Raw genomic sequence first — 17,088 nt, forward strand, 5'->3', positions numbered from 1 at the left:
GACTGATCTTTCTTATTTTCCATGCCTCAAGAAAATTGAAATAAGAAGGGGAATATCATTTGGGCTGTATGATTAGAGCAGGTTGGATGGCCATTAATTTAAGAGGAGGAAATCTTGGCAGCATTGGCTAACTTATACCATCTTATCAATCACACTGTGATGCACTTCTTGTGATGACCCAGCACTCAGAGTTTTGTAACGTTAATTAGAATTCATGACAAAATAGATGCAAGGAAACGTTTTGTACCCTTCATAATTTTATAGAAAATTTATTGTTATTAGAGGAACCATTTGCTTAGTGTGATTTTTTTCATTACCAGCTTGTCAACTAGCATAGATAATCTAGAGAAAATATGAACTCCATAGATGGGATGTCACTTTTGTTGATGGTTCATGTAGTTTACCTTGGAGCACAGCTAATGGCTGAAGTTCATAGCAACAGCACAGAAAGACGTGGCAACCAAGGGGAGATAAATGAACCACGTTTATTGCTTTAATATAAAAAATACATAAATGGAAAGCTGCGTCTAGATCTGATGAGCTCAGTGCGGTTCGTCGGAGTGATTTATTCCCACTGTGTGAAGAGCTGCTGTTGACACAGGGGGATGGAGAGTAACTGTTTGTTTTTTGGAAACCAATATTTTTGGTTTCAAAATCTGATTAGATCATTCTATTTTAATTCTGAATGTTTTATGGATAGTGAACATTTAATAGACCCAACTGATCAATTCTTCTACTAGTGTTTATCAAAAGCTGAGACTGTTTAAAACAAACAAACAAACAAACAAACAAACAAACAAACTATACATTGAAGTGAGCATCTAAAATGGCCAATGTTATTTTATGATGCTGCTCTTTTCACATACTTCCTATTTTTAGTGTTTCCTGAAGCCTTATTTGTGCTTAAATGGTTATTTTCTCTCCTTCCTGGACTGTCTTGGGTATTTTAGTGCCCTACAGTTGCATACATGTTGTTGCGGCTTGATAAATTTAACATCCTGCAGGAGCTGATTTTCCATTTCATTGTTTGGTATCTAATCATTTGGAATAAAATACTTTCTGGGTTTAAAAAGATCCTTGATTTTATATAGCATTTAAAAATGAAAATTATTTAAAAATTTAAAATGAGTTCAGCCTCATAGATTAGTCTAAGAAATACCTCATTTTTGTTTTTCTTAACAATTATTATTTATAATAATGATAGTAATTGCTGATTTGTAAATACAGTATATATAGATGTTTACAACTCATAAATAGTAATTTATTCTATAGTTTGATGTTATAAACTTGGTTATTTTAAGAGATTTTTAAATTGTTAATTTTAATCTCATAATCACAGGTTGTAAGTTGCTTTGAATATATTTGAAGACTAATTGATGCAGAAGATATGAAAATGAGAATTTGAAAACATGCATTTAACTTGCTTTCCATATCAACAGCAAATAGGAAATTAGATGTATAATACATTTTTATTTAGCTCACACAAATAATCAATTCTTTGCTTTTCGATTGAGGTGAATACATGCTGGGACCAGCAGGCACCAGTACATGGGTAGGGCTGGAGTCAATAAATGCAGCTTCACGTTTATACTGATTGGTAATTCATAAAATCCCCACAGGACTTGAAACTTGTTTAGCATAATAGCAAGTCTATATTCTGAGCTGTTTTCTTTCAATTGTGTTGTTGGTTGCATATTAATAAACTAAATGGTAACCAAGTAGAGGGACAAACACTCAAAATATGAATATCATTGTAGCTAATATTTTTCCAAAAGTACCATTTCAATAAGTGATATTTCTATTTAATTGTTTATTTTTTAGTCATGTGGGAAATTTTAGATACTAAAAGGAAAATCCCTAGTGTTTAGAAAGAATATGATATTAATTTGTCTTTTCAAAACAGTATTACACTGTTGGCTAACTGCATGTATATATGGTACACATATAGAAGAATTTGTATATTAAATATTCTGCTTGCCTTATACCTTTATGTTGAAAGAATCTTAGTTTCACCCAAGATTTGTTTTTTTTTTTTTTTTGGTTTTTTCGAGACAGGGTTTCTCTGTGTAGCTTTGCGCCTTTCCTGGAACTCACTTGGTAGCCCAGGCTGGCCTCGAACTCACAGAGATCCGCCTGGCTCTGCCTCCCGAGTGCTGGGATTAAAGGCGTGCGCCACCACCGCCCAGCATTCACCCAAGATTTGTAAGAGCATGACAATTCAGAAGTCCACATTATGATATCATCAGTTAGTCTGGGGGAAAGCTGTCCCCTTTTGGCAATACAGTATTCCAATTTTTACTCACGATATACTAACATTTCAGTCACTGTATTTTCTTTGAAAATAAATTATATTGGTGATAACAAATGGACTAGAATGTGTGAGATTTGGGAGTGTTTTTGCATTAAACACACAGTTCTTTGTGTACTTTCTAATGGAAACACGTTGTTGAGTTCCTGCTGTTTTCACTTGAAACTGGCCCTGCGATCTTTGTTATTGTCGCGAGTCTCTCTCTGAATGTCGTTACAAGCTAAGAAAGCATCTTTATAGTTTAAGTTTAGGTGATGGTGGTACACGCCTTTAATCTCAGGAGGCAGAGGCAGGCGGATCTCTGTGAGTTTGAGGCCAGCCTGGTCTACAAAGCGGGTTCCAGGACAACCAGAGCTGTTACACAGAGAAACCCTGTCTCCAAAAACCAAACAACAACAACAACAACAACCCACAAAAAACAAAACAAAAAAACCGAAACTGAGTTATTAATATTTAACACATGTACAAACAATTATTAGAATTTAACTTGATAAACTAAAATAAACTGGATTTATCTCTGTTCAGAAGAAGATTTGTTTTCCATACTAATTATAGGTTTTAAAGGTATTCTTCAAGAAAAGGGTACTTTTTTAGTACTCACTGTAACTGAATGACTAAACCTTTTGATATTATGGTCATAACATGACTATGCTGCTGGAATCCCCGATCTGATCTTGGATGGTGAGAGTGTATTTAATGAGTTACTATTTCTCTCTTCTCAGCTGGTGGCTGGCAGTGTGGTGATGGCTTTTGAAGAGGTGTGCCCGGATAGAATCGATCTGATCCACAGGAATTACCGCAAGCTTTGTAACCTCCTGGTCGATGTCGAGGAGTGGGGGCAGGTTGTCATAATCCACATGCTAACTCGATATGCTCGGACACAGTTTGTCAGCCCTTGGAGAGAGGTGAGTGCTGATTGGCCTCCTGCTTATGAAGCGTACTAAGGGGGTAGATGAACTTTCATAGACTGTGCAACCAGTGAAGAGTAGTGAAGTAATAGAAATCTGCCTTCTAGAGGGGACTCATTTTGCTGATTGTCAATTGTTTTGACACCAACCGATTCCCATTTAAAGACACACTGTGTGATCTTTGGTGTGATATCTGGTCAAAGGTCCCTGTTAGGACACAGGCTCATGGGGCCTTATCAAGCCCTGGGTTTTTATTATTATTATTATTATTATTATTATTATTATTATTATTATTATTATTTGTAGTTGATTTTACATTTTTGAGCCCCATTCATCTATGTAGCAGTTTTACTAAAGTGGGTAATGTGCCCCTGCACCATGAATTTACACTTGGGGTGACTGATTCCTAGACTGCCAGACTTTTAAACTTCTTTCCTACGGCTTTGTACTTCCAAAATATGCTTATTTTCGTTTGTACTCACCCAAAGTATGTGAAGTCAGTAATAAAAGATCCTATGAAATGAGTTCAGTTTCTTTGGCAGGTTAATATTAGAAATTTATCATGTTCTTTACACGGAAAATTAGAAATTTTAATTGTTTTGCTAGTTGGTAATAGAGCTCATTCACTCTTCTATGCAGGCTCACATGTAAATTTCAAACTTGTTAAGGGAAATCCTAAGCTGTACTGTAACAGCACATTCACCTTTTGACATCTTATTTTTAATGCAATATTTTTTATATTTCTGTGTATGTGTGCATGTGTGTATACTTATGTGTGCACGTGTATGCACGTGTATATGTGTGCATGTATGTGCATGCATGTTCATAAATGTGTGCTTGAGTGTTTTTGCACATGTACATGTGTGCATATGTGTGTGCATGCAAGGGGGGGTTTACAATGTCCTTGCATGTTTGCATATGTATGTGCACAAATATGTGTGTGTGTGCATGCATATGTTTTCACAATGTGGGGATGTGCACGTGTGTGTGGTCATTGAGTGGTCAGGAGAGGGCATGGATTCCCTAGAGCTGAAGGTCCAGGCGAGTCACCTGTGTAGGTGCTGGGAGCCAGGCTCAGGAGCCCTGGAGCAGCAGCAGGCACTCTTAGCTGAGGAGCCAACCCCCCAACCCCAATATTAGAAACTTGAGAAATCAGTTGTGAGCTTGACCCGACTAACCATATAGTGTTTAGAACATCTTGCTTTTTCAAATTAAAAACAATATTAATATGAGAGGAATAAGTTAATGAAATTCCACAAAGTGGGAATATTCTCATAAGAGATTTTGTTTTGTTTTGTTTTGTTTTTTTTGTTTTTTTTTTTTTTAGACAGGGTTTCTCTGTGTAGCTTTGGTGCCTGTCCTGGATCTTGCTCTATGAGTCCAGGCTGGCTTCGAATTCACAGAGATCCGCTTGGCTCTGTCTCCCGAGTGCTGGGGATTGAAGGCGTGCGCCACCACTGCCTGGCCTCATGATAGATTTTAAGTGACATATCAAGCTTACAAATAAGTATAAAACATTTCATAAATTTTTCTGCATTGACTTGTTTTTTTAGTATTAAAAAGATTTAAAACATTTCTTTATGTCTTTATCTCCTTGAATGCTACATCTCAGTTTGGTTTTTTCTTTCTTTCTGATTGCTTTGGGGAGTACTGTGTATTGAACCTAGGGCTTGCACATGCCGAAAGTATTGTGTATTGAACCTCGGGCTTGCACATAAGGAAGATGAATCGTGTCCTCTCAGCCTCCTTTGTGATTGAAGTTTGACATGTTTTTGAGACGAGGTCTCCTTGTGGAGCCCCTTAGCTTCATTGTAAGTAAAGTGGTTGCATTTTTTACAATATGTTAAAAAATAACTTATGCTACATATGACTCAGATGGAAGAACTTTTGCTATTAGTATACACTTGTACCTTACAAAATTAGATTTATTATTGACCAGAGTTGAGTTTGCAAGGCTGTTTTACTAAATGAAGCTGCGTGTGCATGATGACAATCCCACAGCCATTGGATGCCGGCCTCAGGGATCGTGTTTGCTGTTTGTTCAGGCAGCCCCTGCTGGGGAGCTGATTGGACATTTTCTCCCCGTGTGGAAGCACAGAGTTCATGTTGGGTTTTTTAACCAGTGTTGTATCACTTGACATTTTTATTATGTTTGCACGTTATTCATTCCAGCACTTGTCTAGAAGTGAGCTTTTGTCTTGTTTGTGGATAGAAACCGGAGCTGAGTATACGTGAGTCTTCTAAAGATATGTACTAGAGTTTTGTAGCTCATCTTTCACTCTGAGTTTTATTTCATCTTATATTAGATGAAGTTAGTAAAGCCATATACAAAAGCAAAGACAGGTTAAATTCTACATTTACATGTGTGTTTCTGCTTTGTTACGTAATTGGAGAGGAAGGGGCTGCATTTTGTCTTGTGTTTTTTCATGTTAGTTCCATGCATGTTAGTTCCTGTCAGAAGGAGGTCTGGCCACTGTCCCAGCATACTGGAACTGGACCATATCACTTCTTCATCACTCATCCGTCTGAACGTGACGTGAACACAGGGCCTGTGGTTCCAGACTGTGCAGTGATTGTCAGACACAGGGCCTGTGGCTCCAGACTGTGCAGTGATTGTCAGACACAGGGCCTGTGGCTCCAGACTGTGCAGTGATTGTCAGACACAGGGCCTGTGGTTCCAGACTGTGCAGTGATTGTCAGACACAGGGCCTGTGGCTCCAGACTGTGCAGTGATTGTCAGACACAGGGTCACTGGTTCCAGACTGTGCAGTGATTGTCAGACACAGGGCCTGTGGCTCCAGACTGTTCAGTGATTGTCAGACACAGGGTCACTGGTTCCAGACTGTGCAGTGATTGTCAGACACAGGGCCTGTGGTTCCAGACTGTGCAGTGATTTTCAGACATAGGGCCACTGGTTCCAGACCATGCAGTGATTTCCAGATGTGCAGCTCTGCCTTGCGCTGCTGCAGCACAGCCAGGAGACCAGCTGTGGGCATGGGGGGTGTGGGTAGACCACATGTGTGGCATACACATGGGCGAATTTGCTGGTTGGCGTGTGGGCGCTTTGCGTGTGGACAGGTGAGGATCAGGGTGTTGAAGCTGAGGGTTTGACTTCTCGGGCAGCTCGCTTATGGTTTCCTTTGAGACAGAGGAAAGGAAATGGAAAGGAGGAAATGAAACCATTTAGATAGATTTGTAATTTTCACGAGTTTAAATAATATTCTTTTTTTTAAGTTACAGAAGTACTTATAATGTAGTATAAAATAAAAAATAATGTTTTTGTTTTTCCACATTAACCTCTTGGTTGACCCTGGAGAGGCAATTGTTGGTAACTATTTAATTTCAGTTATGCTAGGAGTTACAGTTTTACTATGGATAAACATTTAACTTTACTTATTAATGTAAGATGCTGTCAGTTTACCTCAATCCATGGAAAAATGAGTCTGATTAAGTTCTATTTGCGCATCTTGTTTAATTCAACATGCTCAGGATATTAGGATTGTGTCTGTGTGTTTTCTTAATAGTGTGTAAACTATTGTAAAGCTTTGGGAGAGAAAGATGTAGTCAGTCCTGGCTGTAGTTTCAGAACTAGCAATCATAACGAGGCTCTTTGTACAAAATGACCCCTGGAATGGTCAGCACTTGGGCCAGGTCCACACCACACTCCTTGGACCCACTGAGTCTGTCTTGTTCTGATTGCTGCAGATGCTTGGAGTGAGAGGCTCAGGAATTTGTACTCCTGGAGGCTTCCGTCTCCTTAGGACTGCCTGTGGTTGATCTAGTATAAAAGTTGTTAGATTGGGAGCTGGAGACGGCTCAGTGGTTAAGAACACTGCTCTCAGAGAGGACCCTGCCTAGCACATCTGGTGGCTCACAGCTGCCTGGAATTCCAGCTCCAAGGGGACCCAGTGCAGGCACCTGTGGTCACATGCCCATATCCACACACAGACGTATCCCCACACACATAATTAAAAATAAAAAAGGGAGTTGTAAGACTAAAGCTCATAAATGCAGTTTAGCCACGTTTGAAAGAAGCGGAGACATTTGCAGCTCTGTATCTGCTTTTCGTTTCAGAAGTTGTTTTCAGTGTTTTTATAGTAACTAAGGTTATCACAGAGTAGACCACACAGTGGAGCATCGCTTCACAGGAGGACCGAGTGGTGTGGTGGGAGACTGCCTTCTGGGGGGGGGATGGGGGACGGATGACATGCTCTGAGCACCTCGCTCACTCTCATCCGTGGGCAGCGGTCTCCATGTAGACAGAAATCCCTGCTAGGAGTGCCGTGCCGAGACCACGTTCCTTCAGTCAAGGGCACTTTACCGTGAAGTAAGGATACCCCATTGGGAACACCGCGTCACCAACTTAACATAGCAACTAGGAGTTACAGTGGGGATTTCACTTTCCCTCCCTTGTATTAAGAGAAAATGTGACACATGATAACTCTAATGAATCATTTTGCTGTGCTTTCTTGTTAGTGGATAGGTGGCCCTGGTCATGAGAAAGGTAACTGAGACAGAAGTTGGTACTAGAGAGTGGACGGACCCTGACTGAGGCAACTTATAGAAGAAAGTTTATTGTGGGCTAGCAGTTTCTGAAGGTCAGAGTCCATGGCCATCATAGCAGGGGGCGTGGCCACAGGCGGGCTCCTGCTGGAGCAGTAGCAGAGAGCTCAAGTCTTGAGACACAGCATGAGGCAGAGAGAGCTAACTGAATGACTGGGTTTTTTGTAACCTCAAAGCCCGCAGTGATAACACCACCAAGACTACACCTCCTAGTCCTTCCCAAACAGTTCCACCAACTGGCGCTCAAGATTTCAAACATTTGTGCCTGGGGGGCCATTCTCATTCAAACCACCATGTCGGGCAGTCAGAATTTTCATATCCATTTACAGATAAAGATACTGAGGCATACATGCTTTAGCAGTTAGTTCACCTAAGCATACTGTTTAGACCTAGAAACAGTTATCTGATATTCAGGGCCATCATTCTTTCCTTTATTTTACATTACCTGTTGACTTGAATATGGTTTGTGTTTGCTTATTGGTTTCCTGTCAAAGCTAATCTCTGAGACCCTAGTCTGTGGTACTCAATTAGATGATATCTATAATTAAATATGGTTTCCAAAGAGAAACATCCCGTTTTCCATTGACTTTGAGTGTGTGCATGCACATGATGCATGTGTAGACCAGAAAAAAGACTTGAGGCTCCCGCTCTGTCAGTAGCCATTTCACTGAGCTGGGCTCTCTCACTGAACCTGGAGGTGGGCCCCGGCTAGTGAGCACGCGCGGTCCACCCACAGGCTTTTGTCAGGGCTGAGGAGGATTCAAACTCAGGCCTTCGTGTTTGTACTGCAAGTTACCCCCTGTTTATGTTCATATTCTCGAAGGGTAGTAAAATGTTAGCTTTTGGGAACTGAAAATTATTAGAAATAGTTTTTGAGATGAGCTGATGGGCATACTTTTGTCAGTCATTTTAAATGAACACATCATATACAATAAGCTTCTTCAGGGCCAGAAGAGATTTTTAATTTTGTTTATTTGCATCATTATAGATCAGTATTTAGGCTGTTTATATGTAAATGTACGATTTGAGGAACAATTAAGTGTTGACAAAGTAGATTGCAGTCATATCAATTGCAGTGCATTTTCCATAATTTTTCTAACTGACATCTTTGATGATAAATAGTGGATGCCAAGTCAAAGCCGATTATACAGTGTACTAGGAATTCATGGGGCTGTCAGAGAGAAGACCGATTGACTTTAAATTTACATATTAATGAGAAGATTTGTTAAGAGGGTGCTTGACTATAGAAAATAACAGCGTATTTATAGGGCACGGCATTTTATAAATACAGCTGATGCAGGAAAATGGAAATTAAACCTTTTAGGTTAATAAATTCAAGAGACTACTAAAATTTGCATTTTTAGTATTTGCATTTTTATTTTCTTAAATTTACCTTTCTCTTTGCAGTCTCTGTCGGCTGGTTTTCCATTCTAGGTCAAGTTTGTATAATTCTCAAGGATATGACATTATTTAAGTATTTTCTTTGTCATTGAAGCCTGTTAGAGGAGAGCATGTAAATCTCTTACATAAAGTTGCTTTTATAAAAGTAATGGATTTGAAAATAAATTCATTTATTTTGAAAATAAATATAAAACAAAGTGAATGTTTAAGAGTTATTTAATACTCAGTTTCTCTTCAGATCATACAAATCTTCTTTTAAGAGTTATTTAAAAATAAAATGAAATAAAAACACAAACAGACAAACAAAAAAACCCAAGAAATCTGAGCCCTGTTGTGGCATTAGCTGTAAGCCAATACTGAATGAAACCGTTTGGTCCAGCCAGGAATGCCTTTCATCTGTAGGTCCAGTCCTGTTAAAATTGCTAGGAGGTGGAAGATTTAACAATTACCAAAACTGTTTACCTCAGCACTTTGAAACGTAAAAGTAAATCGTCACCATAACCGTTTGGAGTATGAAGCCAGGTGGTACACTTCTCAGCGTTTATCCACACCATTTGGATACTTTGGAGTGATTAATTTACTTTTGTCTTTCTCTCTATTTCTGTACTTGAACTTCTAGAACCTTACATAGGCCTAAGGACACCTTAAGTTTAGAGTTTTCCTTAAAGTGTTTTTAGTACAGGTATTTTTTCAGTGGTTGTTAGAAAATAACTCATCAAAATGCAAACTATATATATAAACATATGCATGCATACATATTGTTTGTGTGTGTGGTTCTTTTAAACAGGTTATTTAAAAAAATAAATTTTGTAATTCTTTTTTCTTACCAGTGGACTGTTAGTAGATTTTGCTGTTCTGTAGAATTGTTAAAAATGAACTACGGAGGATCTATCGTAGAGTATGGTTTTCACAATACAAATGAAAGAGGTTTGTGTGTGGGCAGACAGCTCTGACGGAGGCTTTAGTACACGGTTGCTGTGGAACTGCGGACCTGGGGCAGAGAGGAGCGAGGACTCTCCTCCACCGGGCTATGGAGCACTCACTTTAAGGATTCCCTGTTCTTTGTTCATTGTTTGTCCTTGGTTGAGTGCTTTAACCTTCTAAGAGTCCTTTTTTTTTTTAATTTTTTTATTTTATTCAAGGGAATATGTACTTGTCTTTAACATTTTTTATTTAATATTTGACAGTTTCATACTCGCATTCTTGAGTCTATCCACCTCCAGCTCCCGACTCCGTGTACCTGTGTTTTGTTTTGCCTTAAGTTTAATAATACTGTAAGGCTTATGAGAGATATTTTCCTGTTGTTTCCTTCTCCATGCCTGAGTTCCTTCATGTTCTTTGTGATTATGTGGTTGTAATGAATGGTTTTTGGTTTTTTGAGACAGGGTTTCTCTGTGTAGCCCCAGCTGTCTTGGAACTTGTTGTGTAGACCAGGCTGGCTTTGAACTCACAGAGTTCCACCACCCAGCTGCTTGCAATTACTTTTAAAATTCCTTAATAAGGCACATTTTTTTTTTTTAAACAGGAGACAGCAGTGGATTCTTAAATTTTGTTCATCTGCAAATATCTTTATTCTGTTCTTTTTAAAAAAAATTTAATTAATTTGTTTACTTTTAGTTTTTTGAGACAGGGTTTCTCTATGTAACAGTTCTGGCTGTGCTAGAACTTGATTTGTAGACCAGAATGGCCTTGAACTCACAGATACCCTCCTGCCTCTACTTGCTAAGTACTGGGATTGAAGGTGTGCGCCACCCCATAGGCAGTTTTTTTCTAACTTTTATTTGAGACTAGGGAATGGTATAAGACAAAGACTACATATTTACTAAAGTCTCATGCCTCTAAGTTTCTGTGGTCAGCTTTATTTGTGTGTTGATTTCCTGTTCTTCCTGGTTTGTTGTGGTGGGCATGCGTCTGAGGTTGAACCCAGTACCTCATCCTTGGTGAGTAGGTCCTCTCCTCACTCACTAGCTTCATCCCCAGCCCTGTGATCTTCTTGTGTCGGGACTGAGTCAGACGGGACCTGAACCCCTCCCATAATCCAGGGTGCTCATCTGAGAGTCTCTGGCCTCTGCTCTCCAAATGCAGAGATTGTAGGCATGAGGCACCCTGCTGGGCTCATGGTCCGCCCTTAGTTTTGCCTGCATCCAATTGTTTTTCAGTGCTATTGAGTGCTGGTTTTTAAAACAGCTTGAGAGAGTATGTCCAGTGAAGGCGTTCCATCTGTGGGAGCTCAGCTCCAGGTCATAGCCCTCTGAGTCCCACTGACTCCATCCTTCATTGTAGATGTAACCAACCGTCTTATTAAAATAAGAAATACAGAGCCAATGTAAAAGAAAGCCGAGAGGTCAGAGCTCAGAGATAAAATCTTACCTCCTGCAGTGCTCCTAACTTCCCCGAGAGAGAGCTACTTCCTGTTTGTCTGTGTTTAAATAGTCTTTCTGTTCTGCCTTCTCATTGGTTGTAAACCCAACCACATGACTGCCTCATCACTGCCTGTAAGTACCGCCCTCCAGGTCTTAAAGGCGTATGTCTCCAATACTGGCTGTATCCCTGAACACACAGAAATCTACCTAGCTCTTCTAACCACCACGCTCTTGCTATGGCTCTAATAGCTCTGACCCCAGGGCAACTTTATTAACATAAAATTAAAATTACATTTCAGTACAAATAAAATATCACCATACTTCATTACTTCTCTTTAGCTAGAGTTACATCGTACATCCTCGGAAAGTTCTCACCCACTGTAGAGGGCTAGAGGAGCCACGCCTCAGGAAACACCTGGTCTCTTCTGAAGCAGCTGGCTTTTCCATCCTTTTGGAGAGCTATATCATGAGGTTGGCTGCTGGTTCAGTGTCTACCATATTCTTCACACTAATCTCGTGTAATTTTGAGGAGACTGTTGTTTTGAAACAATATTTAAATTTTAGCTACACACACATACACACACATACACACATAGATTAAGTGAAAACTAAAAGTGTTCTGACAAAATTTTTGTAGATCTCAAGGATATTGCAAATTTTGAAATGTCTATTTTACTTTGACTATAGTGCAGTGCATTCTAAAGATTTATTTACTGTGTGTGTGTGTGTGTGTGTGTGTGTGTGTGTGTGTGTGTTTGACCTGTGTGTGTGTGTTTGACCTGTGTGTTATGTATGAACACTATAAATGTGCCTGATCCCTGCAGAGGTCAGAAGAGGGCCTCAGATCCCCTGGACTTCCAGTCCTGAGCCTGTGTCCTCTGCAAGAGCAGTGAGTGCTCTAACCACTGAGCATCCCTCCAGTCCTACAATGCAGTGTATTTTGATACCTTAAGTAGGTATCTGGTCTGTGGAGAAAAAGTTACATTGTAGGTTAGTAGTTCTTAATCGGTAGTACTTACTTGTTTTCATCTGAATTGCTGGGTCACTCCATTTTACAAAATTTGTTTTAAAAACTTTCCCTTTTAAAAACAACAGTTCAAGCAACCTTTACTAGTGCTTGAGGCCATTAATAGTATATGAAAATAAGTGTTCTGGGGAACAAGTGCCCTCTTCTGTTGAGAAAAGATTTGATTTGATTTTTAATTCTGTGTACGTGTCTGTGTTGGGGTGTGAGCTTGTGGGTGCAGGGGCCTGGGCAGCCAGAGGTGTTGCGTACCCCAGAGGTGGAATTCTGCATGGTAGTGAGCCTCTCAGATCGGGCTCTGGGAACTGAGCTCTGATTCTCCTCGAGAGCAGTATACACTGACTGCTGAGCCATGTCACCACGCTCCCCACCCACCCACCCTCCCACTTTCCATCCTTTGGGGTTTCTGTTCACGAGGTCTCCTTTAGCTTCCTTAGATTCTGTGCCTTTAGTGTACCCTTACTTAGTGCTTTATGCTCTTGTTATAAATGTTTTAATTTCCTTTTGGAGATCTGTACTGTACTATCAATTGTGGCTCTGAGAGATGACTTAAGTCCATATTTACCACAGTGTTTTATGTACACAGTTTTAAATGGAATCTGACATTAGCAAACGGGGCTGAGAGGGAACTCCAGGGTCTGCTCTAGATAGATGTGTGGTAAGATGAGGTTAAAAAAATCAAAATAAACTTTTTGAATGGAGAAAATAAGTCCAGCTTCACAGCAACTATTCAAACATTTAATTAAGAAGAAAGAATGCTTTACACATTTTAAATTATTACCTCAATTCTCAGTCTCAGTCTCAGTTGTAGTCCTGAACAGGACCACACTCAGTGACAGCGGCCCAGGAGGGACGGCCCCAGAAGGCAGGAGGATGGAACACTTCCGAGAATGAGGGCAGGCCGCCTCACCTGTACAGTGAGGGATCCAGGATGAGACCTGCGCAAAGACCTGAACCGGAGCTTTGTTTGGAGTGACCTGCAAGTGCTCCAGAAGAGGAAGGCGTGACTAAGACACAAGTGATTGAAGTGTTGCAGAGGCTGCAGGGCTGCAGTGACTTGGAATTTCTTCCCTTTGGTAATTCTTGGAACTGTCTCTTAAATCTCTAGCTGATTATAAGGCTAGCAGAAGAGCGAACACTCACGTGACCGAGAGAGAAAGAATACAGACTTTCCAAATCACTTCGGACCGTCTCCAAACAAAACACACAGCCAGCAACAGCAAACACGTGGGAAGGGTTAGAATCTCAGTTACAGAGTTACCATACCATAATCTAAATGTCTCATCTTCATCTCAAAATCAGGAACCATGAAAAGAAACAGAAGAATGGTACGTTAAAAGAAAAGCAGAGTCATGGAATTGTGACCACAGAAGTATGTGCTGTACTGAGTCTCCACGTGTTTAAGTTGACAGTCACAAGCACACTAAAGCAAGTAAATGGAGTCAGAAAAATGATGTCCCTCCAAATAGAGAGAGTATCAGCACTAGTGTGCAAGCACATGCGCGCGCGCGCGCGCGCGCGCGCGCGCGCGCGCGCACACACACACACACACACACACACACGCACACGCACACACGCACACACGCACACACGCATGCATGTGGTTGTGCACAGATGGAGTGGGAGAGAGATGCAAAAGAACCAAACAGAAGCCTGCTGAAAAGTTGAGTAATTAAAATGAAATGTTCAATACCAGGGTTCAGCAGTAGATCTGAACAGGCAGAAATGGAATCCATGAACTAGAAGACAGGTCAGTTTAAATGATCTAGTCTGAGCAGCAGAAAATGCACGAAGTAAAACGGGCAGAGTAATAGGAAAAATCACGAAGAAGCTTGTGGACCACCCTCAGATGTGCTTTTCCACGTCATGGGATACCTAGAGGAAAGAGGAGAGAGAAGGGGTTAAAAGGGATGTCTGCAGAGACTGTGACTGGACGTTCTCTGGACCTGATGAACGACACTCATTGATCTAGTGGAGAAACTCAAGTTCTAGGTAAGAAAGACTCCATCATTGACAGTTCATCTTCTGTTGAAAGTCAGATGTGAAGAGAGTCACTGTGTGCAAGGTTTCTTCAGTAGTATGAGTTGCCTTCATATCAGAAACCACAGGTTCTAGAAGGTGGTGGTTTTCTTTGTTTTGTTTTGGTTTGGTTTTGAGGCAGGGTCTTTCTGTGTATCCCTGGCTGTCCTGGAACTCTTTGTAGCCCAGGCTGGCCTCAGACTCAAAATGATCTACTTACCTCTGACTTAAAAGTGCTGGGATTAAAGTGTATGCCATTACTCACAGCTTTTGAAGCAACAGATGTGAAATGTTGGAGGAAGAAAAACTGTCAACCAAGAAGGCTGTGCCTGGCAGAATTAACCCCCCAGATGGAGAAACCAGTACATTGTGGTGTGGACATATCTGTTCATCTGAACATTGTGGTGTGAACATATATGTTCATCTGAGTTTCTTGATGCATGTAGCGTAAATGTGGACAGTAGGTCACAGTGTCCCTAAGCACTTACTGTGTATATCTTTGTCTTTGAGTATTACAGTTTCTTTGCTTTTGTGATATACAGATTCACCAGAAAGTCACACAGTCAGAGTTTTAATAATTGGGTGTGTGTTAGTGCTACAAACACCTTTAAACACTCATAGCCATTCTCTCTCTGGTAGTCAAAAAGTTGGCTTGCTGGGTCTTGTGACCACTAGCTGTCACCTTTGCCTGGGGCCACCAGGGCCACAGGTCTTCTCTGCTCACTTGGTTTCCTTTCTCTAGGTGTGGAATTACTGGCTTTTGTTGTGTGTGACCTCTCATTTGTTCTCCAGAGGCATCCCGGGTCTCCTTTCCTTCCACGGTGTTCTCCTCTCCTTTCTCTCTTCCCCCCTTTTCTGTTTGTCTGTCTGTTTTGAGAAGAGGGTCTTTGTAGCGCAGGCTGTCTTTGAACTTGGACTCTTCCTGTCTCAGCTTCCTGAGTGCTGGAATTAGAGCGACACCCCAGAACACACATCTATAGTCACACTATCTTTTATTATTATTAATTTATTTGTTACCTTTTCTGTGTTTGGGTGTCATGCCAGCATGTCTGTCTGTGCACCACGTGTGTGCCTGGTGCCTGCATGTGACGGAAGAGAGAGTCAGATTCCCCGAAACTGGAATAGCAGGCTGTTGTGAGCCCCGTGAGTGCTGGGAATCTTTCCCAGTCCTGGAAGATCCCTGAGTGCCCTTGACCACTGAGCTCTCTCCAGCGCCAGTCCTTGGATTGCCTTGAGACGACACACTTATACAGTTTTTCCTAGTGATTCTAGTGCGCCCTTCAGTTTAGATGGAGAATATTTGGGAATTAATGGAGATTAAATAATCCCTTAATAAAATTTAACCTGTTTATATAGAGTTTTAAAATTCTATTTTTCCCTTTCTCTCTAAATAATTGAAATGTGAGTTTTCCAGAGCCCTGGTTCCTTACTCTTAATTTAGAACACAAGCATGTGGACATATGCATCTTGTTCTGTTGTACGTATTGGAATTCTTGGTGATTAAGAAAAGGAAGCCTTAGATTCGGCATGGTCTCTTAGCCTTTAGCCACAGCACTTGGAAGACGGGGACAGGCAGATGGATCTCTGGGAGTTTAAAGCCAGCCTGCTGTACAAAATAAGTTCCAGGTCTTCCGGGGCTACATGGTGAGACCCCATCTCAAGGGGCAGGGGAGCTTTGCTGATCCTCTCTCTCATTCTAGAATTTCCAAATACATTGTAACAGCCTTGCTTTAATCCCTTTGTTTTAATGCTCTGAAGAGAAATTAAATCGATCCGTTTCCGTCCCATGCACATTCGCTTCCCTGTCTGCAGTGGACTCTCTGTCCCGGGCTAGGATGAGGAGCGAGTGAAGAAGATGGGAGAAGTCCTTATTACTCTGCTTAGGGTGGGTTAACGTGGGCTTCCTGCTTTGTAATTGCGTGAGTGCTGTTGTTAATACATTTCCTCAGCCAGAGGGAGCTCTCCTGCCCCGTCAGTGGAGCTAGGATAATGACTACCTTTATTCCTCAAGCTTTGGGACCTCTTCGCCCTGACCAGCATGGCCATGTGCATATTTTATTTCAGGGAAATTTGAAAAATGCTTTATGCCGGTCTTCCATTCCATTTCTTAGGAACAAAGTTTGGAAATGGATGCATTCTGAAAGTATGTTTCTTATATACTAGAGCTGAACATACAGCTAAACATGGAAATGAGAAGTGCTGTGGACAATTGAACACTGAGTTTCAGAATGGCTCGCCACAAAGTTAGTGTGCACAGGTGTTCCCGTAATTGTGATGTATTGGGGAGATTCGGTGTTCAATGGTCCTCAGACCCACACTCCCACCTGTGTGGTAGAGCGCTCACTGGGCTGTGGTATAAAACATGCAAAGTGAACAACAGCTTAGCAGTTTTCTCATGGGAGGAGGGGTGGGCGGCTCACACCCGTGTGCATACTGAATTTGGGGGGATGAAATTTCACTTTTTCTTTAGAAAAAAATTATAAAGGTGTTCCTACTGTACTC

At 41.0% G+C, this 17,088-nt stretch overlaps 1 protein-coding gene across 2 annotated transcripts in view; it reads left to right on the forward strand.

The window, feature by feature from the left end:
* Ap3b1 (adaptor related protein complex 3 subunit beta 1) overlaps positions 1-17,088 on the forward strand; it is a 222,839-nt gene that overhangs the window by 69,366 nt on the left and 136,385 nt on the right. For both annotated transcript variants that reach the window (XM_006981765.4, XM_076552077.1), the window contains exon 7: positions 3,031-3,213. In XM_006981765.4, coding sequence (XP_006981827.1) covers positions 3,031-3,213 — 183 coding nt within the window. The remainder of the gene's footprint in view (positions 1-3,030; positions 3,214-17,088) is intronic.

This window comes from Peromyscus maniculatus, chromosome 15 (genome assembly GCF_049852395.1).
Source record: "Peromyscus maniculatus bairdii isolate BWxNUB_F1_BW_parent chromosome 15, HU_Pman_BW_mat_3.1, whole genome shotgun sequence".
In the NCBI taxonomy this organism is placed as follows: domain Eukaryota; kingdom Metazoa; phylum Chordata; class Mammalia; order Rodentia; family Cricetidae; genus Peromyscus; species Peromyscus maniculatus.